Source organism: Dasypus novemcinctus, chromosome 3 (assembly GCF_030445035.2).
Source record: "Dasypus novemcinctus isolate mDasNov1 chromosome 3, mDasNov1.1.hap2, whole genome shotgun sequence".
In the NCBI taxonomy this organism is placed as follows: domain Eukaryota; kingdom Metazoa; phylum Chordata; class Mammalia; order Cingulata; family Dasypodidae; genus Dasypus; species Dasypus novemcinctus.
The window spans coordinates 163,331,438-163,357,468 of record NC_080675.1 but is presented as its reverse complement, the minus strand read 5'-3'; the positions used below and the strand labels follow the sequence as shown (position 1 = coordinate 163,357,468).

General features: G+C 37.9%; 1 protein-coding gene across 5 annotated transcripts in view; it reads left to right on the top strand.

The window, feature by feature from the left end:
- Window positions 1-26,031, top strand: part of MCTP2 (multiple C2 and transmembrane domain containing 2) — a 258,051-nt gene that overhangs the window by 68,558 nt on the left and 163,462 nt on the right. For all 5 annotated transcript variants that reach the window (XM_071214337.1, XM_058294644.2, XM_071214338.1 and 2 more), the window contains exons 3-4: window positions 5,202-5,264; window positions 6,648-6,756. In XM_071214337.1, the coding sequence (XP_071070438.1) occupies window positions 5,202-5,264; window positions 6,648-6,756 (172 nt within the window). The remainder of the gene's footprint in view (window positions 1-5,201; window positions 5,265-6,647; window positions 6,757-26,031) is intronic.

The window sequence follows — 26,031 nt, the reverse complement described above, 5'->3', positions numbered from 1 at the left end:
CCTGTTTGGAGTTCATTGAGTGTCTTGGAAATGTCTTTTGTTAAATTTGGGAAGTTTTCAGCCATTGTTTCTTTGAATATGTTCTCTTCCCCTTTCTTTCTTTCATCTTCTGGGACTCCCACAATACATATATTGGTGTGCTTGATGGTGTCCCACAGGTTCCTCAGACTCTGTTCATTTTTCTTCATTCTTTCCTCTTTCTGTTTCTCGGACTGGATGATTTCAAGTTCAAGTATTCTTTCTTCTGCCTGCTCCGATCTGCTGTGGAATGCCTCTAGGGAATTTTAAATTTCTGCTACTGTGGTCTTCAGATCTGTTTTGTTTTTTCTTCATAATTTTCATCTCTCTATGATAGTCTTTTTGTGTTCATCTGTTATTTTCCTGGTTTCCTTTAGTTCACCGTCTATGTTTTCCTTTAGCTCTTTGAGCATATTTAGGATCTTTTTTTTGTCTTTGGAATGTCTCAGGCCTTCTAATTGACAGTTTCTGATGCTTTAAGCTTCTCCTTTGTCTGGGCCATTGTTTCTTGTTTCTTTGTAGGTTTGGAATTGTTTGTTGAAACCTGGAGTTTTTTTTTTTTTTTTTTTTAATGTGTCACTAGAATTTAAACTCTGAGGTAGGATTTGTGCCATAGACTAGTTTATTTACCTCTCTTCTATGCCATCACATGATTCAGTAGGGTATATGTACACACACATTTGATTTATGTTTCATATATTAGATAGTCAATATTCCAGTGTAATCACTTTTAGAGAACAATATTGGAGGTGGGGAAAACGAAATATGTATATCTTCTTTTGCCCAATCTAATACCTCCTGAAAAGTGTAAAAATTGAATACCAATAAACTCAGCCATTTGGTTGACCTGCATTTTTCTGAACAAACATTCTACTTTTAACCTCTAATTGCCATGTGGGTCATTTTTTTATTCTGTCGTTCTGTCTGGCTGCTGGATACTGGTCAGCTGATCTCATTTTGTCACTGGTTTTGCTCTTGTGCTTATGACTCCTCTAGTCCTAAATATTCTATTCTTATTAGCCTAGACATGGTTTAAATAATTAAATAAATGCAATACTAGAGTATTTTTCAAAGGCAGTATCATTGATTTCTCAACTACCTTTTTGTTTTTATTTAATTTTCCTGGAGGTGAGTGTATGTCTTCTACTGTATTTATACAGCCAGTGATTGTTCACTTAGTTTATAATTTGACTTCCTGTGCATACTTTATGGTAAGATCCTTCCTATACTCATATGGAAGGTAGTATTTGTACAAGATCACATTAAGTGTGCAAAAAATGTAAAGGTTGTTTATTCACATCAGTGTCTTGCTCTTAAATTCCCTGGTGAAGAAATAATTGGCCCATCCATTCTTATATGTCACTATATCCTGCTTAATTTTAATAAATTTTCATCCTTGCCAATGACAGATCCTTAACTAAAGAGTTTACCAGGTATGTATTCCTTCCCATAAATTTCAGTCAAGCAAGGCAGAATGGAAATATCAATGCTTTGCAAACTCACTGTCGTTTTTAAAAACACTTAATGCGGTTGTAAGACTTGTTAGCCATTACTAACTTCATACCAGTTTTCATGCCAAGATGTTAATGCTACATTTCAGAATGTTTGAATGTGATTAGAAAGTTTTATCATATTAAAATTTATTAGCATTGGTAATATTCTAAATTATTTCTCATTTCCTGAATATGTACTTGAAAGTAATATGTTTACTTAATTAAACTGGGTGCTTAATGGGAAACAAAATGGGTACATGCACACAATGGAATACTATCCGGCAATAAGAAGAAACAAACTATTAACGCATGCAACAACTTGGATGACTCTCAAGGACATTGTGCTGAGTGAAAGGTGCTGGTCTCAAAAGACTACATAATGTATGATTCCATTTATATGATATTTTGGAGAAGATAAAACTATATGACAGATCAGTGTTTGCCAGGGGCTGGAAGTTGGGGGAATTTGAATACAATGGGATAGCCTGAAGGAATTTTTGGGTGATAAACTATTTAGTGTCTTGATTGTGGTGCTGGCTATGAATATACACAGGTATTAAAAATCATAGCACAGTATACACATGTAGAAAGGCAGTTTTACTGTGTGTTAATTTAAAAACGGAAGTTAAAAAAAAACCCTGAGTGCTTATTATGCTTATTGAGAACAACAAAAAATAGCTTCTAAACCTTGTGTTATATCGGAGATTCCTGATGAGAGAAATATCAATTGTCCTCTTTTAATGAAAAACGGACTCATCTATGTAGTTATTAGGTCTGGAAAGAAGGTGAGAAAAAAACAGAATTTCCTCTGTGGATAATGCTTTATGCTCTATGCGAGCATATATCAGAATATTCAAAGTTATGTGTCCCCCAGTGGCTATAACTTGGCCCTCCTGTGCATATGTAGCATCTCTGCTGGTTTTTTTTATGGTGATCGCTTTTCTACCTTCATGTGTATATATGGTGCATGACAGTTATGGCAGCTGTGGGAACCATAACTTTAAGTTGTGACTTCTCTGTGAGCAAAACCAACCATAATGTTGAGTTAATGTAGTTCTTCACATTTAATTTTCATGTTGTTGCAAATGGAAGACTATCACACATTTGATTAAAAGCTCTGTATTAATTTTAGATCGCATGTATGTGGTGGTTGTGTGGACTAATTTTGCCATTTAATCAGCATCATCAAATCTAGGCATTCCAACTTGGGAGAATGTATATGATGCATAACCAGTGATGTTGTTTCAGCATCCATCCCTCCACTCTTCTATACCAGGCCACCATGATCCTTGGCTAATAACCATGCACTTTTGTACATAGAAATTTTGATACTGGTACAAGTCATTTTGTGGACTTGCCTTTGAATGAAATTGCTTAAGTGAATTGGTGATTCATTTCATACAAATGCAGACTCTAACAGGGATATTTTCAGGCTGTGCATCCATCAGAGGCAATTACTGCTTGCCCTGCCCTTAACTATGTGCCTGCCTTTATGTGCCTTGTAAATCAGGCAGTAGAGGAATTGACAGAACTTCTGTGAAATGATCATGCATGGTTTAAAAGACATGCAATGGCAGAAAGGAAATATTGTGAAATTGGGAGAGTTGGATAGGTTCTGATTGTTGTTGTAAAGCAGCCTTCAGGTAGTCTTATTCAATTCACCTGGGTGTCTTTTTTACACATGATACAAATTGGGAGTGTAATTATTCCCTAGGCTTGCCATAACACAGTACCACTTAGTGACTTAAAACAAACAGAAATGTATTTTCTCAAAGTTCTGGAGGCTGGAGGTCCAAAATCAAGGTGTTGTTGGCAGGGCACTGCTCCCTTTAATAGCTGTAGGGACGAACCTGTTCGATGCCTCTCTTCTGGCTTCTGATGACTGTTGGCAATCCTTGGCTCCAGTGTCTCCTCTGTCATCACAGGGCCTTTTCCTCTGTGTCCGTGTGTATCAGACCTCTCTCTCGTCTCATTGGGATAGCAGCCATATTGGATTTAGGGCTCACCCAAATCTGGGTGACCTCGTCTTAACTTGATTACATCAGCAAAGACCTTATTTCCTAGTAAGGTTTCCCATTCACAGTCTGGGCAGATGTGACTTATGGGGGAATGTTATTCATCCCACTGCAAGGAGATCCCAGGAACCAGAGAGGGAGGTAGTTTAACGCAGGACCTGCTAGCTCCTCTCTTGTCTGCTTTCCATCCAAGTCCCCTGACTGAAAGTTAAGGCTCTTTCCTGACCAGGCTGTGGTGGGCCTTCCAGCCATAAGGGGCTATAATGTCTGAAGTACCGGGGATCCTCAAAAAAGATCGAAGTGTCTGACATAACTCTTGCTCCTATGTGAATTAATTTAAATTGAATGGAATATATATTTAAAGTCAAGGAACATTATTAGACTGGGACTGGTGGAGAAAGAGACAGCATGGGAACTGTGGGCCCTCTGTTTTTCCCAGAGGGCCTGGGGGCTCCCAGCCAGCTTGCCCAGGGGTAGCCCTTCATGATGTCCCTGCCCATAGAAGCTGTGGACCAGAGAGCCCTCTGCAGCCCTGCACCCTCCTGGCTATGGCTGAAGCCTTGTCTTATTGCTCTGGAACCAGGGTTCTTCTACAGCTGCCTGAAGCAACACTGAAGAGAGAGAGAGTATGTTGGAAGGGCAGCCAGGCAGGAATCTGAATTATCCCCAGGACCACCCTGACTTCTGCAAGTGGGGTCCAGGGGAGGGAGAGTGTGGTCAGTGCCTCTGCCCCACCTCCACCCCCAGTGCAAATGCTGTGGGGCTACTTCAGTCTCCAAACTTTTACCTATAACTTTGGAGACAGTCAGCCTTCCCTGGAGGCAAAAATGCCATCTTTTTCACACAAGCAATGAGCCTTGGCTAATGAGCTCTGCAAAAAGGAGTGTGGCTGGAGGCCATTTCCCACTACCTTTCCATGGCAGGGGTCATCCTCGCTCTCAGGCCTGAAACCTCCCTACGGTCTCCTGACTCTTTTGGACCTCCCATTGGTGCATGTAAACCTGACCTGATTGTGAAGTCTCCTAGAGCCCATGCAAACTAGTAAACCATGCATCTTTTATTGCCCTGTGGAATGAATTCCCAGGTATTAAGTTAGGAGACATAGTACCTCCCATTCTGAGGTCATTTGTTCAGAATTTGCAGCTCCTAGTGTCTCTGACTCAGTACAACTTTTGGGGGGATGATTGGGCTGTTGCTAGATACAAGAAGGTCCAATTTGAGGAAGGTCTTTCGCTCACATTGGGAAATTGTCTTCCTTGAAGGGCATGTTTTCCTGAGCCGCCCTTTACCCTTTGGAAGGCTGGAGCTGGGCAGGCCCTCGCTGGGAGGCATCTAGCTGGAGGGCTCTGTTGCTCCACCTTCACGGAGCTGGATGCTGCTTTCCTGCTAAGTATGCAGGTGAACAAGCCAGGCCTGAGCAGGCCAGTGGAAGGGCAGAATCAGCTTTATCCACATCCATGATCAGTTACTAGGAGGACAGAGGCTGCAGTCAGATTGCCACCCCCAAATTCACCTCTAATTGCCAAGACATGCCGCCCAAAAAGAAAGACAGCACAGATGCCAGAAAAGGAGTATACAAATGTCAGATTTCCAAGGGAAAGGACCTGATAAAGGGTATGCAAATGGGTTGTTTTATTGCCTTTTTAAGCTGACTTTGTTTTCTTTTTACTTTCAGAACCTATGTGGAAATAGTGATCTGAATGCTTCTATGACATCCCAACATTTTGAAGAACAATCTGTGAGTGAGATTTCTTAAAAATAAACAAGCACTAACTTCTTTCTCATCCAATGTTTGGATTTGGCAGTGTTTGCCTCTTATTTCTAAAGAATTGTGAAGTCTATCCGGCCACAAGAAAAAAACTGTCCTTGCAAATGAGACCTGGGAAATATTAATATTGATCTTTCGGATTAGGATAGAGACTTCTAAAAATACACAGTAGCTATGAGATTGAGTGAGCTAGCAAAGGAGACAAGGCATTTTGGAGTGGATTGAAACATGGATGGGAGCACTTTCAAAGGAAGGCTGTTGAGAAGAAGCTGGCCACAGAATCCAGTAACTGAATGTCAGATAAGCGAATGATTAAGTATATTAACTGTCCTTTCTCTTTGAAGGAAGATGGAAAATTGAACTTGTTCAACATTTTAATTGGATTAATCGATATTCAAAGATAGACTTGAATTTGGTATCATCACCTGTAGGAGTTGAAGCATTCCTCGAGAGAGATGTGAACAGCCTTGAGGGGAGGTGAAAGAGTGAGGGTAAAAGTGGGAGACCTGTGATGGGGCCAGAGAATGAAAGAGAAGTATGGAAAACAGGGGTCAGAGGGAGAACACTTGATAGACCCAGAGTAGGTCCATGTGGACCCGTAGGCAGGGCATGTGTCCTGTGGACATGTGGACTCAGTAAGGATCAGCTGAATGCTTGTAGAGAGAAATATTTTTTTAAATTTATTTTTATTTATTTATTATTTATTTTTAAAAGATACATAGATCACACAAAATAAAAAAAAATTATTGGTAATTTTCATTATTTCAATGTAACAATAATAAAAACCAGACAAACAACTAAACAAGAAAATTCTTCACCTCTCAATCTCTCTCCTCGTTTTTAATTTCAAGTGGAAGAGGTCTACCAGAACTCTGTGGGGTTGAGGGAAAAGAGAAAGTAAAGGGGAGACATTTTACCTGGGAGCTTCAACGTGTGGACTCCAGGTTCTGCAGCAGCTAGCCTCAGAGCCGCACTTCTCTGCATGTTATTTCCCGTCTTGGAGCTCCACAGTGAGTTATGGAATAAAGGCTCAAGAGTACTGTAGTAAATTAATAAGTTAAAGAGAGTCTCAGATGTTGGCCTACCACCTGTCTAATTCTTGGAAAGTTAAATCTTGCAAAAAAATTACTGTGATTGCCTCTGAACTGTGATCAAATCCCACTGGGGCAAAAGGTGAATAAAATGTTTCTACAGCGGCATAACCAAGTTATCACAGTATGTGAGAACTGGAGCCGACATTGAAGATTTGTCTTAGTAGTGGCCATTTCTTTATTTTGTAAATTAGTAAGTGCGAATGAAATTCTCTCACTTGGGCCTAATGCATACTGACAACTGACTTATCCATGTGTGCAGACTCTTGGGGAAGCTGGCGATGGCTTGAGCAACCTCCCGAGCCCCTTTGCCTACCTCCTGACCATACACCTGAAGGAAGGCCGGAACCTGGTCATCCGAGATCGCTGCGGTAAGGGCTGTGCCATCTCTCTGTTTGCATCAGGAAAAGCTCTTTCTTTTACCCTCTTGTCAATGTTGTTAGTCTGTCTTGTGCATCTCAGCCTGGTATGCTCAAGTCTAGGACTCTCCAGGTGTTAGGGAACTTGTAGCAAATGATTTAAATGGGCTGAATCTTAACCGTTCTTTTCTATTATTAAATTAACATTAATAGCAACATAATGATGTTTTTAAATGAAATAGGGTAACTATGAAAACTTTATGCCTGGCACATAGCAGCTGCTCAAGAAAATGTTCCCTTGAGCCTTCTTTAATTATCTATGAGAGAGACATGAATACATTCTCAATGTGACATAATAAAATATACACGTAGGTGGAAATGCTCTTCAAACCACTGTCCCTTCTTGTTCTGAATTTCCACTGGACTCCTTCAAGATGACATGTATTTTCTGTTTGTGATGCCCTTGTTCACCTTTCCACATGTTCCTTCCTATCTCTGTCTGTCAGTCTATCTATCTTTCTATCTATCTATCTATCTATCTATCTATCTATCTATCTATCTATCTATCTATCTACCACTTCTGTAATTTAAATTAAAATTCTTCTATGGTGTCCATATTGCTCTGCAGTTAGCCCTTTTTTAGTTGCCAATATGTCACAATATCAAGATTGATAGTGCTTTTCCCTGTAGCTCTATCTCCTTTCTTTAAAATACTATGTAATATTCCACAGTATGATATACTATTTTATCTATTCCTCTACTGAGGATAGTTGTTTTGAATCTACATTCTAGGCAGTTTAAACAATGCTATATTGAACACCCTTGTGTGTGAGTCTGTGTCCAGATAAGAATGCACCTTATATAAAAATAGCAAGTGCTGAATAGTCGACTCTGGACTCAGACCGCCAGGGTTCAAATTTTTACTCTTCCACTTAGAGTCATTTGACTTAAGAAAAGTTTTTTCACCCCTCTGTGCATTGGATTCTTCATCTGTTAAATGAGGGTAGTAATATGACCTTATAGGCAATTAGAAGAATTAAAGATATTAGTTTATCTAAAGTGTTTAAAAACTATGCCTGGCTTCTAGCATTCATTGAGTCAACTGCTGTTAGCAGCAAGGACAAACCTAGAAGTATTCATGGAATGCACATTTTAAACTTTAAGAGATATTGACAAATTGCCTTCCAAAATGTTGGACAAGTGTATACTCTTTCCTGCAATATAGTTATGTGTTCCCAAGCTTATTAGCACTGAATTTTTACTTATTTCACTCTTCTTAGTTTTTGAGAATCTCATAGATCAACATGGTTTACCTTGTTTTCATTTGTACGTCTTAGATTATTATGATGATTATGAACATGAATTTCAGATTTATTGGGCATTAGTATTTCTTCTGTAAATGTCTGTCTATAGCCTTTGCCTAGTTTTCAGTTGAGTTTTTTCTTCTAAATCTTTGTTATGATTTGTAATTTTCCATATTAACATTGGTTTATTATATGGTAAAAGTGTTTTTCTCTATGTTTGTTGCTTATTTCTAATTTTATGATCTCTTTTGTACTTCAGAGATTTTACATTTCACCATAGGCAAATACATTTGTCTTTTCCTTTATGGTCTTTTTTTTTTTTCATTTATTTTTGCTTACTAGTTGGGACCTTTCTACTCTAAAAATTTCTGTGTCTTCAGGTCTTGGACAGTTTCTTCTACTGATTCTTTTCTGTTCTGGAATACCTATTAAAAGAACAAACCACCTTTGAGACTATTTGATCTGTCTTCTATGTCACTTAGTTTTTTCTTTCTTCTTCACATTTTTTTACTTTCAGAAAAATTCCTCAGCTTGATCTTACAGTTTTTTCATTTTTGTCAACTGTTATGATTGTTCTATTCAACTAATCTATTGAATTGTTATTACAGTTGTCACTTTTTTCATTTTTAATAGCCTATTTTTATTGAATGAATGGGGTGATGCCATCTCTTTTCTTGAGAAGATTAATTGTATGTTTAAAAATCTCCTGTTTGGTGCTTTATCTTTTGGATATGTTTATTGCATTTGCTGCCTTTTCCATATGGCATTAGTTTCCTTTGCATGTCTGATACTCTGAAGAGGTGTGCTCATCTTTTTATTTGTGTGTCCCTGTTTCATCATGCGTAGATGCTAGTTTTGCTTACTGTGATCTTCCCTCAGTGATGGTGGGGAGTATTGGGGCATGCAGTTGGGCAGGGTGAGCCAGTATTTCAGGGTGAACTCTTTCCATTCCTCCTGGTTATCACTAGCACCTGGCTATCACCTGCCACTTACAGGCTTCCTCTCTGGCTGACTGCCCTTGCTCTTAGTGTGTGGCTTATAGTCAGGTGCCTTTGCTGGTCCATCCAGTTGCTTTATAGCTGCTATCCTAACCAGTCCTAACCCTGACAATTGCTCCATCCTTCTCCTGCTTCCTCCAAGCTTGGACACCCCTGGTTCACCCGGTGCATACCCTCTCCTCCACTTCCAGCCCAGAAACCTTTTTCTAGTGACCCTCTGCTGCTTATGTTTTGGGCTGTGGATTTCTCCATTGGTCTGATCAAACCTGGCTTCTAACCATACTTCTGTATGAAGTATGCCCACTATTTTTATTTTCCTAAACCAAAATATTGTTTCTTAAGGTATTTTTCAGATGTAACATTCTCAAATTGTGAAAATTTTCATTTTCTACTCATTAGTAAATGATGTTTTCTAGTGAAATCATAATTTCTTATCCATCACCCAAACACTTTCTTGTGTTCTATCATTTTTGTAGATGTATTCATTTTAAAGATACATCCTTTATGTTATTTTTATTTTTAATGGTTTGTGACAGGTAGCATGTGTGGGCACAAATCTATGTGTTTGGTTCTCCATCCTGATCCACATTCCCCCATTTAAAATACAGAATGACAATTCCATCATTGTATATCATTTCATGCATTTAATTTCATATTGAAACATAGATACAAAGATCTTATATACACTTAAAAAAAACAACACTGCCTGCCATTGTATACTTTTTTTTTTTTTAGGTCAGTCAGAAGAATTTATTTGGGAAATGGGGTAAAGAACAGAGCTTGCTGAGAATGGGAAAGATGGAAAAAAACACCAATATTTGGTTCCAGCTCCTCTAGACAGAGAGAGCATGTATACTTTTTAATATGTTGATTTTTCAAGTAGCAAACATTCATTTGTTTTCATTTTAATGAAAAGTGCTTTACCCATTGAATTCATACTAGAAATAATATCTAAAGGGACATAATAAAAAGCCAACAAAAAGTTACCTCCCACAAATATCCTAACTCTTGCTCTTTACCTGCACGGTATCCAGCAACTGTTTCTGTCAAATAAGGATCAGTCATTCTAAGGCTCATTTTGTGACAGCTTATATGGAGATAGAGGAGTGTTCTAGAGAGAATGTATTTAATTTTACTAGAAAGAAAGTGTTCTAAAGCTTTAAAAGATTGTATCCAGTTTTACATTCTCAATAATTTCTGATGCTGTGTAACTTTGGGGATATACAGAGGGTGAGGACCTCTTCAACATGCCAGCTACCCTTTTCAGGTTCCTTCCTTCTATTTTCTGGTACCTTTTCCCTATTGACATGAATTATGTGGCCATACTGTGCCATACTGATACAGTTACCCATCTGCTGTAACTGTAAGTTTTTGATGATGAAGGAGGTATTGTACACTTCAGAAAATGAATGAACTGATAAGGTTTATGTGCAGCCTTGCTGTTGGAGGACCAAAGGATAGATTCCAGTTTGGACTCTAATCCCAGCAGTTGTCATCTCTAAGTGCATAGTATCATCAAAGTTAAAACATCACGTAAGAATTAGACTTTCATTTTGTGTAAACCTTATAACTAATATAATCGAAACTCAAATAAATAATAAGGAATTTAGGGATACGTCTTGGTTTGTCCCAGAACTTGTTTCTTTTGGAGCCAGTAGCATTTGCTTCTATAGGTTTTCTTTTATTTTGGGGAAGCTTAATCACTAGCTAGTAAAAAAGAAAAATAACCCATACCTAGCAATTTTTTTTCTTACACTTTGAAGTGTAGTGTGCCTTCATATTGTAACTGTGTTGATTTCTGATTATCTATCAGAAGTATTAATATAACAATTGGAGTATGTTCAGGAGCCTACGCTAGGGAAAAGAACATTTATGAGTCTACCCTTATGTTAAGCAGAGATCATAATTATTGACACATATGCTGCCCTCCCGCCTCCTTTTCCTGGGACTGACGTTGCTTATATATGCAGCATTATTTTCTACGGAACCCATCCCAGCCTTAGTATTGGGCCAGATGCCTCTAACATAGGCATTTGGGCCAATACTTCTCCAACTTGACTAGTTTCAAAACAACCTGGAGGACTTATTAAAACACAGATTTCTGGACTCCATGCCCAGAGTTTTTGATTATACACATCTGGAGTGGGGCCTGAGAAAATGCATTTCTAAATAGTTCCCAGGCGATACAGACGATACTGGTGTGGGGACCACACTTTGAGAACTGTTGCTCTGGGCAGCCACTGTCTACAAAGAGGTGCTGGCACAGAAGAAACATTCACTTCTCCTGGTACGTAGAGTTTCAACATTTTACTAGCTACCACATTTTACTTTCCTGGGGCTTTGCCTCACTACCTATTTGCTTTCTACCATTGGTCTCAAACTTTAATTTGTATTCTCTAAGCATAACTTAAATTGGTATTAGCTCAATTACCATAATTAGGCACAGAAAACTGTGTGCTTAGGTAAAGTATTAAGTATAAAGAATCTTTGCATTATCTGTGAATTTAGAACATTGATTCTATAACATGTTCTCTAATTCTTTGCATATAAGATCAGTAGCTGATTGTTGCATTGCGAAATTTCCCTTAAGATCTTTTCATATGGCACTTGTCCTGTGTAGTCTTTTATTTTCTTCACATCCAGAAACTCCCTATCATCTCAAGACTATGCATTTTTTTGCCTCTATAAAATGTACACATTGATCCTTATTTGGGTAAATGACTGATCCTCTCTATTAGTATATCAGCATTGTATTAGGGAAAATACAGATTTTTTTTTTCTTCCTTGCATGACCTACTTTGACATACTGGTGGTTTATGCATAGAATGTTTTTGATAAATTTTAGTTCTTAATTATGGAAATCCAATTTAATTGCTAGACTTAAATAAAAGGCATACTGAGGGCTGTTGCTAATAGGAAATCATCTTACCAGAGGGGGAAAGGATTCATCCACCCCTTTACTCAGCAAACATGGAATGCATTCCTCCAATGAAATGAGCACCAGACCAAATGACCTGTTGGGATTCAGGAAAAAAGGATTAACATGATTTTAGAGCTGGTGGGTAACTTAGAGATCAACATGGTTCAACTACCAACTTAACAGAAGCTTTAATTTAGGATACTGAAGGGCAGAGATTCCACAGGGTGATCAGTGCTGCATAGATAGCCAGTGGTTGAGGCAGAATTCAGAGCAGTCTGGGTGGGTGAATGGAGCAAGGAGAGGATTTGGACACTATGGTTTGCTTCTTGGCTTTGTGACCTCCTGGGCCATTTACTTCTCTTAAATTTAATTTACTCCTCTGTAATATGGACATGATATAACTTGCCTTGGAAGATGGTTATAAGAATTAAAAAAACAAACACGCACATAGCATAATGCCTTACAAATAGAAAGTAGCCAATAAATGATCATTTGTTATAATAATTCAAACAGTCCCAGTTCCTGACTCCCAGTTCAGTGATCCTTCCTACATTTAGCAGTGAACTTGGGCACCTGGTCCTTATTTGGGTAACTTTGTCAGTACCTGCTGCCACCCCCTGCCCTCTCTCTGTTTCATTTTCAGCCTAGGTATTTGCTTATATTACATTTGCTTCATAAGAATCATGTATTTAATTTATAACCCTAAAATTCAATTGGTCAAATCTATCTAATATTGTTTTTCAATTATGACAGGGTCTTCTTGAAAGTGCTATCCTAACGTGTTGCATCCTCTACTGTACAGGCTGCTCTCTGATCTTTAAGTCTACTGCACAGTCTCATTTAGCAATCTTGAGGAAGAAAAACCACTTTCGGTTAATCATTTTCTGCTAAGAAAAGTGCTCAGTATTTTCTTTGTATTGTTACGTAATCTGGACGGTCCACATAAAATTCACCAGCAGGGGATGACGAATTTTTCTGTGCAAGGCCAGATAGTAAATATTTTAGGCTTTATGAGCCTTATGGTTTTTGTGACAACTACTCATGTCTGCTATCACCTCTATGTAGCAAGAAAACAGCCATAGACTGTACATAAACGAATTAGCATGGCTATGCTAATACAACTTTCTTTGTGAAAACAGGTGGGGGCTAGATTTAACCCAGAAGCCCAAATTTAACCACAAGCCCATCTAGAATATTATGTTCTGATTTTGGACATTTGCTCTGAGAAACTGCTTTTCAGAATAACAGTGGCAGCTTTATGTAGAATTTAAAAGTTACGATCTAATGAGGAAGTGGTAAGTTTTGAAGCTCATGCTTTCAAATGAAGTATCTGGGAAACATCTAGGAAATATAAAATAATGCAGAAATATCTGGAGTTATAGAAAAATGACTATTTTCTCATATTTTCACTGGGCAGTGAAGTGAAAATTCATGATATTCCTTTTAGAAAAATATAGTTCTAACAAATCTTAAGGAAGGGTGTCAGACTTATCGGATTTGTGATTGAGAATTGGAAGCTTTCGGTCACTTGCCTGTCCAGAAACAGAAACTGGAGCTCACTCTCTCTAAGATACCATCTGCCAGGGGCTGGAACTTCATGCAAAGTGCTGTGGAACACCTTATCTAAATCCCCCACTCCCCTGGCTCAAGCACAGAGCTAGTTTGTTCAGTGTACTATCGAGGTGAGATTTTGAGATTTTTTTCGGGATTTTGGGTTAAGTTTTCCTAAACCACAAAGTTGCTAATTGTCCTTTGGGCAGAATTAGGAGGAGCGCTGACTTCAGTCCAATGGGCAGGTTTAACAAAGACGGGAAAGGAGTAATGCTATGTTGTCGCGCTCAGGGTACCCCACTGTATCACTTGTCTACTTCTCTATCCTCTGTACAGTACATATATTTTCTTTTGGCTTAGTAAGCCCAAAAAAGTCATAGGTCATGATAAAGCACTGATGTTAGTGGGTGACAGGTAACAATTCCCTATCATAAATATGCCTATATATCTGTGAGGAAGGCTGAGAAGTTTTAAGTAGGTAGCTCTAGAAATGTGGCCACATTTAGAAGATTTTTCCTTACCAGTCATGTTGCAGTTCCTTGAAGAACTTCCCTTGAATTCTGAGATGTGGTCTTTCAACCTTTACTAGAATGAATCCAGAATTAGGGAGCACAGTGTTACATTAAGTAGCCCCCCTCTTTTGTTGGACAACTTTGGTTTCTAGAGTGGTCTTTCTTAGAAGGAGCCCTAATTGAATGCTTTAAAGTGCATTGACTTGACCTCCACCTGCTTCTACAATCTTTATGAGAAAAATCATGGCCCTCTCTGCGTCTTGACTTTCAGTCATTGTCTGTAGTTTGTTGTTTCTTGGCTCTGCCTTTCTACTCCCCTTTTCTTGCCATCCTGTCTTTTTCCTTTTACTTCTTTCTAGCCTCCATCTACTTCTCTTTTTTTTTTTTTTCCTGAGAGTTTCTACAGGATGTATTGTTTTTGCCCAAACAAAGCTTACATACCTGTTTTGAGTTCTTAAACTAAGACATAGTCTAGTAGCTTTTGGCTGTCTTAAATTTTGAGACTGATGAAGCAGAACGAATATGTTATGAACAATTGATTTTAACTCCAACGCCTTCAAAATTTGTTTCTTGCATGGAAGGGAATGTGGTCAAGAATATATTTGGCACCAGAGCTGTTAGGATTCGCTCCAGGAGCCTTGTTTTCTAGGCTTGGTATGAGCATCAGCTTGATGACACTGGAAGGTCACTTGTCCTGGGAAAAATGTCCTGGTTTAAGCCCCTTAAATCCTAGCTCAATATATGCATTTTTGGAAAACAACCACAGCCTCTGCATTAAAAACATATTTTTGCCCTTAAATTTAAGACACGTGTTAAGAGTTTTCTGGTTGTGGACAGAGGGAATTCTATGTTCTTGATGCCCTCTGGTGGTCACTTTGCAGTGCTGCAAGAGAAAAAGAAAAGTTGAATTTCACTCGAATACGAGTAGAGCCCTAAAAATGACTTCAGCTCTAGGCCTGAACATGGATGGCCTTCTTTTTTATAAAATTTATTGAAGTGTATCACTCATACAGAAGCATAAATAAAAAGGTGTATAGTAATAGTTGTGAACTTATAAAACAAACAGACATAACATCATACAGGGCTCTCATACCTCACCCTACCATCAATACCTTGCATTGTTGTGAAACATTTTTAACTAATGATTAAAGAGCATCCTCAAAATATAACAACTGACCAAAGTAGCTTACATTTGGTGTATTTTTCCTCCAACCCAGCCTATTATTATTATTTCTACTATATCATTTATACATGAACATACATGAACATACATAAACAATAAGTGTATAGTAAAAGTTGTGAACTTACAAAGCAAATATACATAAGATTATACAGGGGTCCCTTACATCAGCCTACTACCAACACCTTGCATTATTGTGAGACATTTGTTGCAAATTATATAAGAATGTTGTTAAAATCTTACTACTAACTATAGTCCTTATCTTACATTTGGTGTATTTTCCCTCCAACCCACTCTATTATTATTTTTTAAATATATTTTTTGTGACAGAAGTTGTAAACTTACAAAACAATCATGCACATGTGCAGAATTCCCAAACCACACCCCTCTATCAACATACCATATCATGGTAGAACATTTGTTACAGATTATGAACTAATATCATCAGACTATTGCCAGGTCCATAGTGTATATTTTGCACACTTTTTCCATACTCCCCCATTATCAACACAGCACATCTTTGGTATGAATATTACATTAGTACTGTTAGCCACAGTCCATAGGTCACTCCAGTTGTATTTTTCCCATGCATCTTCATATTCACACCACTCTGCAATAGTGATGTACATCTGCTCTAGCTCACAAAGGACACTCTTGCATCTGTACCATTAGCCACAATTCTCATCTACCTCTGGGTTTATTGTGTCAGTCAGTCCCTAGATTATTTTCAAGCTTTCTTTCAATTGGCATTTACATCCATAGACTACCCTTTTCAGCCACATTCCCTTTACAAACCAGCTGTTATTCACTATAATGTGTTACCATCAATTCTATACAATAAAGTTAATTAAAACTTCCACATACATTAAACATCAGTAGTCCATTTTCAGTCCTCTTTTTATCTCCTTTAAGAACCCACCACCTACCACCAGGTCTTGAAGATGTTTTCCTACATTTTCTTCTAGGAGCTTTATGGTTCTTTCTTTTATATTTAGGTTTTTCACCCATTTTGAGTTAATTTTTGGGTAAACTGTGAGATAGGGGCCCTTCTTCCTTCTTTGGTTATGGATATTCAGTTCTCTCAGCACCATTTGTGGAATGGACTGTTCAGCCCAAGGCTTGTCAAAAATCACTTGACCATAGATGTGAGAGTCTGTTTCTGAACCATCAATTTGTCTCCACTGATCTATGTGTCTTTATGCCAGTACCATCTGTTTTTACCACTATAGCTAGGTAATATGATTTAAAGTCCAGAAGTGGGAGTTTTCCAAATTTGCTTTTCCTTTTTAGGATGTTTTTGGCTCTTCAGGACACCTTACCCTTCCAAATAAATTTGATGATCATGTTTTCCATTTATTTAAAAAATGCTATGGAGTTTTTATCAAGATTGCATTGAATCTGTATATTAATTTGAGTAGAATTGATATCTTAATGCTATTTAGTCTTCCAAACTGTGAGCATGGAATGTTCTTTCAATTATTTACGTCTTTTTAAAATTTCTTTTAACAATGAGTTGTAGTTTTCTGAATATAAGTGCTTTACATTGTTCATTAAGTTTATTCCAAAATAGTTGAGTTTTATCTGTCATATTTTATTTTCACCACTCTTTTGACGCTTTTACTGGCATAATCTTTTCTAGACCCTCTTCTAAGTCTCTCCTGTCTTTTCTTTTTAGACTGTAGCACATCCTTTAGTATTTTCTGCAAAACCGGTTTCTTGGTTATAAACTCTCTGTTTCTATTTACCTGTGAATATTCTAAACTCTCCTTCATTTTTGAAAGACAGTCATGCTGAATATAAGATTCTTGACTGAAAGTTTTTCTCTTGAAGTATCTTAAATATATCACATCACCATCTTCTTGCCTCCATGGTTTCTGATGAGAAATCGGTCCTTAATTTTATTGGGTATCCCTTATATGTTATGCATTACTTTTCTCTTGCTGCCCTCAGAATTCTCTCTTTGTCTTTGGCCTTTTACATTCTGATTAGTATGTGTATTGGAGTTGGTCTATTTGGATTTATTCAAATGGGAGTACGTTGTGCTTCTTGGACATGGATATCTATGCACTTCAATGGGGTTGGGAAATTTTTACCATTATTTCTTCAAATATTCCTTCTGCCCCTTTTCCCTTTTCTTCTTCTTCTGGGACAACCATGACATGTATGTTTGCACATGTCTTGCTATCATTTAGTTCCCTGAGAAGTTGTTCAATTTTTTCCGTTCTTTTCTTCATCTGTTCTTTTGTATGTCTGCTTTCAGAGGCCATTTCTTCAAGCTCACCAATCCTTTCTTCTTCCTCCTCAAATCTGCTATTATATGATTCCAGTGTATTTTTAATTTCATTTATTGCACCTTTAATTCCCATAAGATCTATTTTTCTATGTGTGCTTTCAAATTCTTCTTTGCCCTTATCCAATGTCTTCCTAATATCCTTAATCTCTTTAGCCATCTCATTGAACTTATTAAGGAGATTTGTTTGAACATCTATGATCTATTGTCTCAACTCCTTTATGCCATCTGGAGGCTTATCTTTTTCCTTTAACTGGGACATATCTTCTTGTTTCTTGGTGTGGATTGTAATTTTTTACAATCTGGTTTACTAGAGTATTCTGGGTATAGTTTTTCTCTTTAGTTTAGGGCTTTCTTGCCCTTTCTCTCTTGCTGGTTGTGTAGTAGGAAACAAGGATGTTGTTGGTGCTGTTCTTAGGGTTATACTTTAACCTGCCAAATTTACTAATCAGTAGCTGAAGTTGGTGCCCAACTGTCTTTTCCTCTCCTGTTTTTGGGAAGTGGGGCTTTCAATTCCAGCCATGGATTAGCTCCTGAGGCGGCTTATGCCACCAGTGGAGGATGGGCACTGGCCTCCATTTCATGAAGTGCTCCTGCTTCCATTCCTTTAAGGATGTTGCAGGATGCTCTTCTGGTCTCCTGAAGAGCTTTAGATAGCTTTAAATAGCTCTTCGTGATTACTAACTGCCATGTAGCACGAGCTGACTCTAGTATCTCCTTACTCTGCCACCATCTTGCTGGTTGTCCAGACGGTCTTCTTTTCAATGTGAGTTTTAGCTGAGGAAAATTCACCATCCATTCATCTGGAAAACTGCACACTCTTTCCATTCCCAATCACAGGTAGATATTTAACATATGTATTTGGAGCAAAAACAGCTCTATTTGCAGATTACAGGAAGAATGTATTAGGTATATCATTTTCATATTTAAAAGGAATGATTTAGAGGAAATAGTTAAAGATTTCCCACCAACGTGCTGTCTATCATGTAATAGACATTTAGTAAATTACTAGACCATTTTAATTAAATTTCCCCTCCTCCCTTAGTTTAAGTCCTGCTTTCCTCTTACTATTTAGTAGGCTAATTTTCATGATTATAGGATTTTTTATGATCAGACAATATTTGTTTAAAAATAAGTCATGTATTATTCCTAGAAGGAAATATATTCTCCTTGTTATGGCTGTAATTGAGGAGCAGGTGGGATATTTCTTTGACTCTGCTTTGGGTTGAGGAGCAGCATAAAGCTTCCCAAAAGTTGTCCTGTGAGTTAGGTATACTGGGTTAGCAATCCCCTCAGCAATCTGGACACTCTTTTGGGCTTATGCTAGCCCGTAAGCAGCACCTTCAATTTATCCTAATATGCTGTGCAATAATAATTTTCTTTTTGTGCCAGGGCATGAAAATGTTTAGGATCACAGGCCCAGTGGGTAAGAGTCATGGACTCTGCCAAAGTCCCACCTTACTTGGAATACTAGCTTGAACCCTCCCTAGCAAGGAGGCACCCACCTACTAGGGGGATAATGAGATTAACCTGCTGTGTGCGTGTATGTGTGTGTGCATGAGAATAATGGGGGTTGCTTGAAGCAGTCTGGAGCAATAAACAATAAATATCAGCTGTTGTCGTGTCTTATAATTATTCTTACTTGCCTTCTATATTTTTGTTTTCTCTGTAGGAAAGGGAATGATTTCATGACATTTCTCTCAGTTTTAAAATGTACCTTCTTCCTCCCTTCTTTCTGCACCAATTGTGTAACTTCTGTTTTCTACTCTGTATGAGGTAGATTTTTTTCTCCCTCTGGGGGAAGGAGTGATGGTGCTTGTTAGATGTTTTATCTAAGGCCAGTTCCTATCTTCTGTTGGTGAGACAGCAGAAATGAAAGAGAAACTATTTTTAAAGTTGCGGTATTTGAATAAGGACTCTCTTGTGGACTGTTGGTTTTGTTTTCTTTACCTTAAATTTTATCCCAAAAAGTGGCTCTGAAACTCTACATGGGAAAATTAGTATGGGTGAGGAAGGTACACTACTACCTCATTGCTACCTGGTATTTTGAACTGAATAAACGGCATCGATCTGATTTTTATTTTAATCTGATCTTTCTAAAGTATAATAAAACAGGATTTTGCTATAAATAGCTTGAATGGTTACTTTTCCTCCCCCAAAACACACTTTCCTATATTATTAAAGTTTTGTTCTGAGAAGAAATGAGAAGTTCAGTAGTGCATCATACTTTGTTTAACCAGTGTTCCACATTTAGTTTCTTTCAAATTTTTCATTACTAGTTTTCACGATGGAGTAAAGTTCTTGTACCTAAGTCTGTGCATTTGACTCTCTTTTTCCTTTTTTTGGAATTTATTGAAGTGAATGGATTTTTTTCTGTCACATGGTCTGAGCACTTCAAATTTCTCATTGCAGAACTGCCAGTTAACTCTTGATGAAGACTTTTCTATTTTGCAGCCAGTAGTGTATAACGGTTCCACTTTCCCAAAACATTCCACTACATTGTAGAATATCTTTGTTAATTTGATAGAGGGAAAGTACTATTTTAATTTTGTTTTACTTTCTTTTTGCATTAGTAAATTTAGACCATTAATTACATTTGGTTATGAGATACTAGCTTTTCTTTCATTGTGGCTCATACTTCTCTTTCCTGTATGTGTACACATATACTTTTCTAATTTGTCTTTTGTCTTTTAATTTTATTTATAAAGTTTTTGTTGCAAAAATATTTTCAAGTCCTACAAACCTATCCTGGAGAGTTCTCCCTTTGTTTTTGTGCCTAGAAAGGACTTTTGCCTCTCGAGGTATACACATTAACCTTTCCTGTCTGGTTTTAACGTTTTTCATTTATCTCTTTGATCTATCTCGGGTTTATTTTGGTTTCTGGCATGGATTGGGAAATTAGTCTTACTTTCTGCCAAAAGACTATTAATTAACTACAGCTAAATATTCCTTCCCCTGATGGTTTGACTGCCATTTTTTAGTCGTGTATTAAATATACTACATGGTAGAGCCTGCATCTTGGATTTCTCTTTGATTCTACTGATAGGTTCTTTTGTTCCAGTGCCAGCACCACATGATAGTTTTACTGTACTCATAGGTCATAATCAGTATTTTTTATTTTGGAAAATTTTAGGTTTACTTCTCTTTGGAATACCTTCTCTGAACACCAGATGGCATGAGGCCATTTAGGATGTCTGTGTGGGAGCTACAAGAACACATTGGACTAGTATATCAGGACGGCTGGCATTCAAGAGAAAACTTGAAGCTTTCAAAGATGCAAGCACCCATCCTGTAAGGCGAAGCAGGAGTTTTCTTCCATTAGTTGAGTTTGGGTACCTTGCTTAGGTTCCACAAGTGATGGGAGCTTGGTTTTAAAATCTGTTTCCATCAATTCCTTTGCCACTTGACATCGAACATCCAGTGTAATGGACATGTTTGTCCCAATAGTCCATCAAGTATCCCTGCAACTAAACTTTCTCTGTAGATTTTTTTCGCTATTAATATTTGTTTTGGTTTGAGACATTTTATCTCCCCATGGGTTGATTAGAACACCTTGATGTTCATTTACCTGTTCTTTCAGTGAGAGTCCATCTCAGTTCCCATGTTGAGACTTTTTTTTTTACCCATCCTGGAACAAAACGGATATTTCTTGTGTCTGCTTTGAGTAAGATGTTGCCTTTCACCCAACCTGAGATAATTGACTTAAATTTAATTGACCATGTCTTTTCTACTTGGTTGAATGGGACTTCTTTATAATGGATAGTTTTATCAGTTGTTCATTTCTGTAGCCATAAATATGTGCTATGTTGCATGCTGTGTTTCCAGCAATTGCTTTTACTTACTTCGTTTCATTGTCTCTTATGTTGATATGGTAAGCACTCTTTTTGTGTGTGTGCATATTGTGTTCCCATGTGTTGCCATGTATCTTTGATTGACTTACATCTTGATTTTGGGTTCAGGTAGAGCTTTTTACCATTAGTTCTATCATGCTTTCACAATTCAAGCTTTACAATGTGCTGGATTTGAGTCAGGGAGCCTGGCATTCAGTAGAGAAGGTATTGTTTCAGACAATATCACAGTTACCTCTAATCTTAGTGACTTGAAACAACCACATGTTCACAAATTCCAGGAGCAAGAATTCAGACAAAGCATAGTGCAGACAGCTTATCTTTGCTCCACAATGGCTGGGGCCTTAGCTAGGAAAATAGGAAAATTGGGTTGACTTGACTGTTGGGGACTCATCACCAAAAAGCTCCAAGTCTCCTTTACTCCCATATTCGGGTGCTAGAGCCCAGATAACTGAAGGCTAGGACTGCCCCACATGAGGCTCCTCTGTGCAGCCTGACTTCCTTATAGCAGGGTAGCCTCTGACTTCTTACACGGCAGCTCTGAGGTCTGAGCATGGGTATTCCAAGGCACAAGGAGTATCATTTCACTTTGATGATGTAGTCTTGGGAAGAACACAGTGTTACTCCCATCATATTGCACTGGTTGAAGCAGGTACCTAGATTCAAGGGGAGGGGACAGACATCAAACATCCTACTCTTTTTTTTTAATATACTTCTTTAAAAAAAAGATTATTTATTTATTTATTTCTCTCCCCTTCCCCCTCCCCCCATTGTCTGCTTTCTGTGTCCATATGCTGTGTGTTCTTCTGTGTCCACTTGTATTCTTGTCAGCGGCACCGGCAATCTGTGTTTCTTTTTGTTGCGTCATCTTGTTGTGTCAGCTCTCTGTGTGTACGGCTCCATTCCTGGGCAGGCTGCACTTTTTTCATGCTGGGCGGCTCTCTTACGGGGCATTTGTGCGTGGGGCTCCCCTATGCGGGGTCACCCCTGTGTAGCACAGCACTCCCTTGAGTGCATTAGCACTGTGTGTGGGCCAGCTCATCACGAGGGTCAGGAGGCCCTGGGTTTGAACCTTGGACCTCCCATGTGGTAGGCAGACGCCCTAACCTTTGGGCCAAATCTGCTTCCCTTAATACACTTTTATTATCTAAATAGTGACCTTACAAAACAATCATGCATGTGTGTGGAATTCCCACACAGCACCACTCCACCAACACACTGCATTGTTGTGGAGCATTTGTTAAAAATTATGAGATTATATAATCAAACTATTACCACTATTGTCTCTAGCATACATTTGGTATAATTTTTCCATACCCCCCCTCCCATTATTAACATAGTACAACTTTGGCATTGATGCAAGAATATTACAGTATTGCTGTTAATTTAGTCCATAGGTTACCTTAACTGCATTTTTCCCATGCTTCTCCACCTTCTTAACACCTTGCAATAGTGATGTACATTTGTTCTAGTACGTGGAAGGATATCTATGTATTTGTACTATTAAACACAATTCTCATTCACCTCTGCATTCATTATGTTATTCGGTCCCTAGATTATCTTCTAGCTTTCTTTCAATTGACATTTACATCCTGTGTTATTCACCCAAAGGGATGCTGAATACCATCCCCAGAAATCTGTTAGCTTTTCTAAAGGGTGTTTGGGGTAGAAGTTACGGTTACCAGGCCATAAAGCATAAGTTACTTCCCTCACCAAAGTCTGTTGCTATGTGTTAGAGCAAGATGGCTGCCGACATCTGCCAGAGTTCAGGCTTCCTCTCTTCCCAGGGCTCATTTCTCTCCAGGCTTAGCTACTCTGCTTTCTCCACAAGGCCAGCTGTAAGCTATCAGGTGAATGGCTCCTCTCTCTTCCCGGGGCCTCTGCCATGTCTAATGGAACCTTATCTCCTTCCTCACATATCTGCTTCTCTTTGTGTTTACTTCCTGGGCTCCAGGATCAAAACTCCAAACTCCCTTCTCTGTGGTGCGGTTTTTCTGTGAGTATGCAATGTCCTACTGATGTGGCCCAATCCAAGCCTTAGTTGTTAGTTAATAAACCTCTGAATCCAATATAATCTAATATGCCTGCAGGAACAGACCAATTTACAAACATAATCCAATATCTATTTTAGGGATTCATAAACAATATCAAACTGCCACACATTCCTAGACTACCCTTTTTAGCCACAATCTCATTTACTACTATAATGTGTTACTGTCAACTCCATCCATTTCCACACTTTTACAATCAAGTTAATTAATACTTTTACATACATTAAGCATCAATATCCCTTCTCAGCCTTCCTTTTATCCCCCAGTAATCTATACCCTGTGTTTTAACCGCATGCATTTATTCCTCATATTTAATTCATATTAGTAAGACCATGCAATATTTGTCCTTTTGTGGCTGACTTATTTCACTTAGCAAAATGTTTTCAAGATTCATCCATGTTATCATATGTGTCCCAATTTCATTTCTTCTTATAGCAACATAGTATTCCATTGTATGTAAATACCATATTTTGTTTATCCATTCATCAGATGATGGACACTTGGGTTGTTTCTATCTTTTGGCAATTGTGAATAACATTGCTATAAACATGGGTGTGCAAATGTCTGTTTGTGTCACAGATTTCAGTTCTTCTGGATGTGTTCCTCGTATAGGAATTGCTGGGTCATATGGCAGTTCTGTATGTAGCTTCCTGAGGAACCACCAGACTCTTCCACAGAGGCCACACCATTTTCCATTCCCACCAACAGTGAAGGAGTACTCTTTTTTTCTCCACATCCTCTCCAGCACTTATATTTTCTGTCTTTTTAAAATAATAGCCATTCTATGTAATGTGAAATGATATCTCGTTGTTTTGATTTCCATTTCCCTAATAGCTAGTGATACTTCACATTTTTTCATGTGCTTTTTGGTCATTTGTATTTCCTCTTTGGAGAGATGCCTATTTAAGTCTTTTTCCTGTTTTTAAATTGGATTCCTTGCTCTTATTGTTTTTAAGGTACCAGTGGCCAGGGATTGAAACTGGAACCTTGTATGTGGAATGCTGGTGCTCAATCACTGAGCCACTTTGACTTTACTGAGTTGATTTTCTTCATTTGTTTTTGCATGTTAGTTGTTTTTGTTTTTTCAGGAGGTACCAGGATCTGAATCCAGGATCTCCCATGTCAGAGGCAAGCACTCAACTGCTTGAGCCACATGTGCTCCTGCTTGCTCCTTTATTGTTGTATTGTATGATCTCTTTATATAGAATGGAAATCAAACCCTTATCAGAGGTGTGATTTCCAAATATTTTCTCCCACTGAGTGGAATGTCTTTTCACCTTCTTAATGAAGTCCTTTGAATCATAAAAGTGTTTTAGTTTGAGGAAGTTCCATTTATCCATACTTTCTTTCATTGCTCATGATTTTGGTGTAAGGTTTAAGAACCCACCATTTTCTTTTAAGAGCTTTATGGTTCTAGCTTTTATATTTATGTCTTTGATCCATTTTGAGTTAATTTTTGTATAAATTGTGAAATAGGGATCTTCTTTCTTACTTTCGAATATGGATATCCAGTTCTTCCAGCACCATTTGTTGAATGGACTGTTCTGCCCCACGGGGTGGGTTTGACAGGCTTGTCAAAAATCACTTGATGATAGATATGAGGTTCTGTTTCTAAACCATCGGTCTGGTTCCACTGGCCTATGTGTTTATCTTTATGCCAGTTCCATGCTGTTATTACCACTGTAGCTAGATTATATGATTTAAAGTCCAGAAGTGAGAGTCCTCCAACTTTGCTCTTCCTTTTTAAGATGTTTCTAGCCATTTAGGGCCCCTTACCCTTCCAAATACTTTCGGTAATTATGTTTTCCATTTCTTTAAGAATTTCCCATGAATTTTTATCAAGATTGCATCGAATCTGTATTTTAATTTAGGTAAAATTGACTTCTTAACAATATTAAGTCCTTCAATCCATGAGCATGGAATGTTCTTCTATTTATTTAGTTCCTCTTTGAATTTCTTTTAGCAATGCATTGTAGTTTTCTGAATACTAGTACTTTATGTCTTTGGTTAGGTTTATTCCTAAATATTTGATTCTTTTAATGCTATTGTAAATGGAATATTTTTCCTGGATTCCTCCTAAGATTGCAACTTAGTGTGTGGAAACACTTGTGATTTTTGCATATTAATCTTGTATCCTGCCACTTTGCTAAAATAATTTAATAGCCCTAGCAACTTCATTATAGATTTTTTTCAGGACTTTCTAGGTATAGGATCATATCATTTGTGAATAGTGAAAGCTTTACTTCTTCCTTTCCTATTTGGATGGCTTTTATTTCTTTTTCTTACCTGATTGCTCTAGCTAGAACCTCTAGCACTATATTAAACAACAGTGGTGACAGTGGGCATCATTGTCTTGTTCCTGATCTCAGTGGGAAAGCTTTCAGTCTTTCATCGTTGAGTACAATGTTAGCAGTGGATTTTTCATTATGTCCTTTATTATGTTGAGAAAGTTTCCTTCAACTCCTATCATTTGTAGTATTTCTATTCAAATACAGAAAGGATGCTGTATTTAATCAAATGCCTTTTCAATTGATAGGATCCTGTGAATTTTCTTCTTTAATTTATTAATGTTGTGTATTATGCTGATTACTTTTCTTGTGTTGAACCACCCTTGTATGCCTGGAATAAGACCC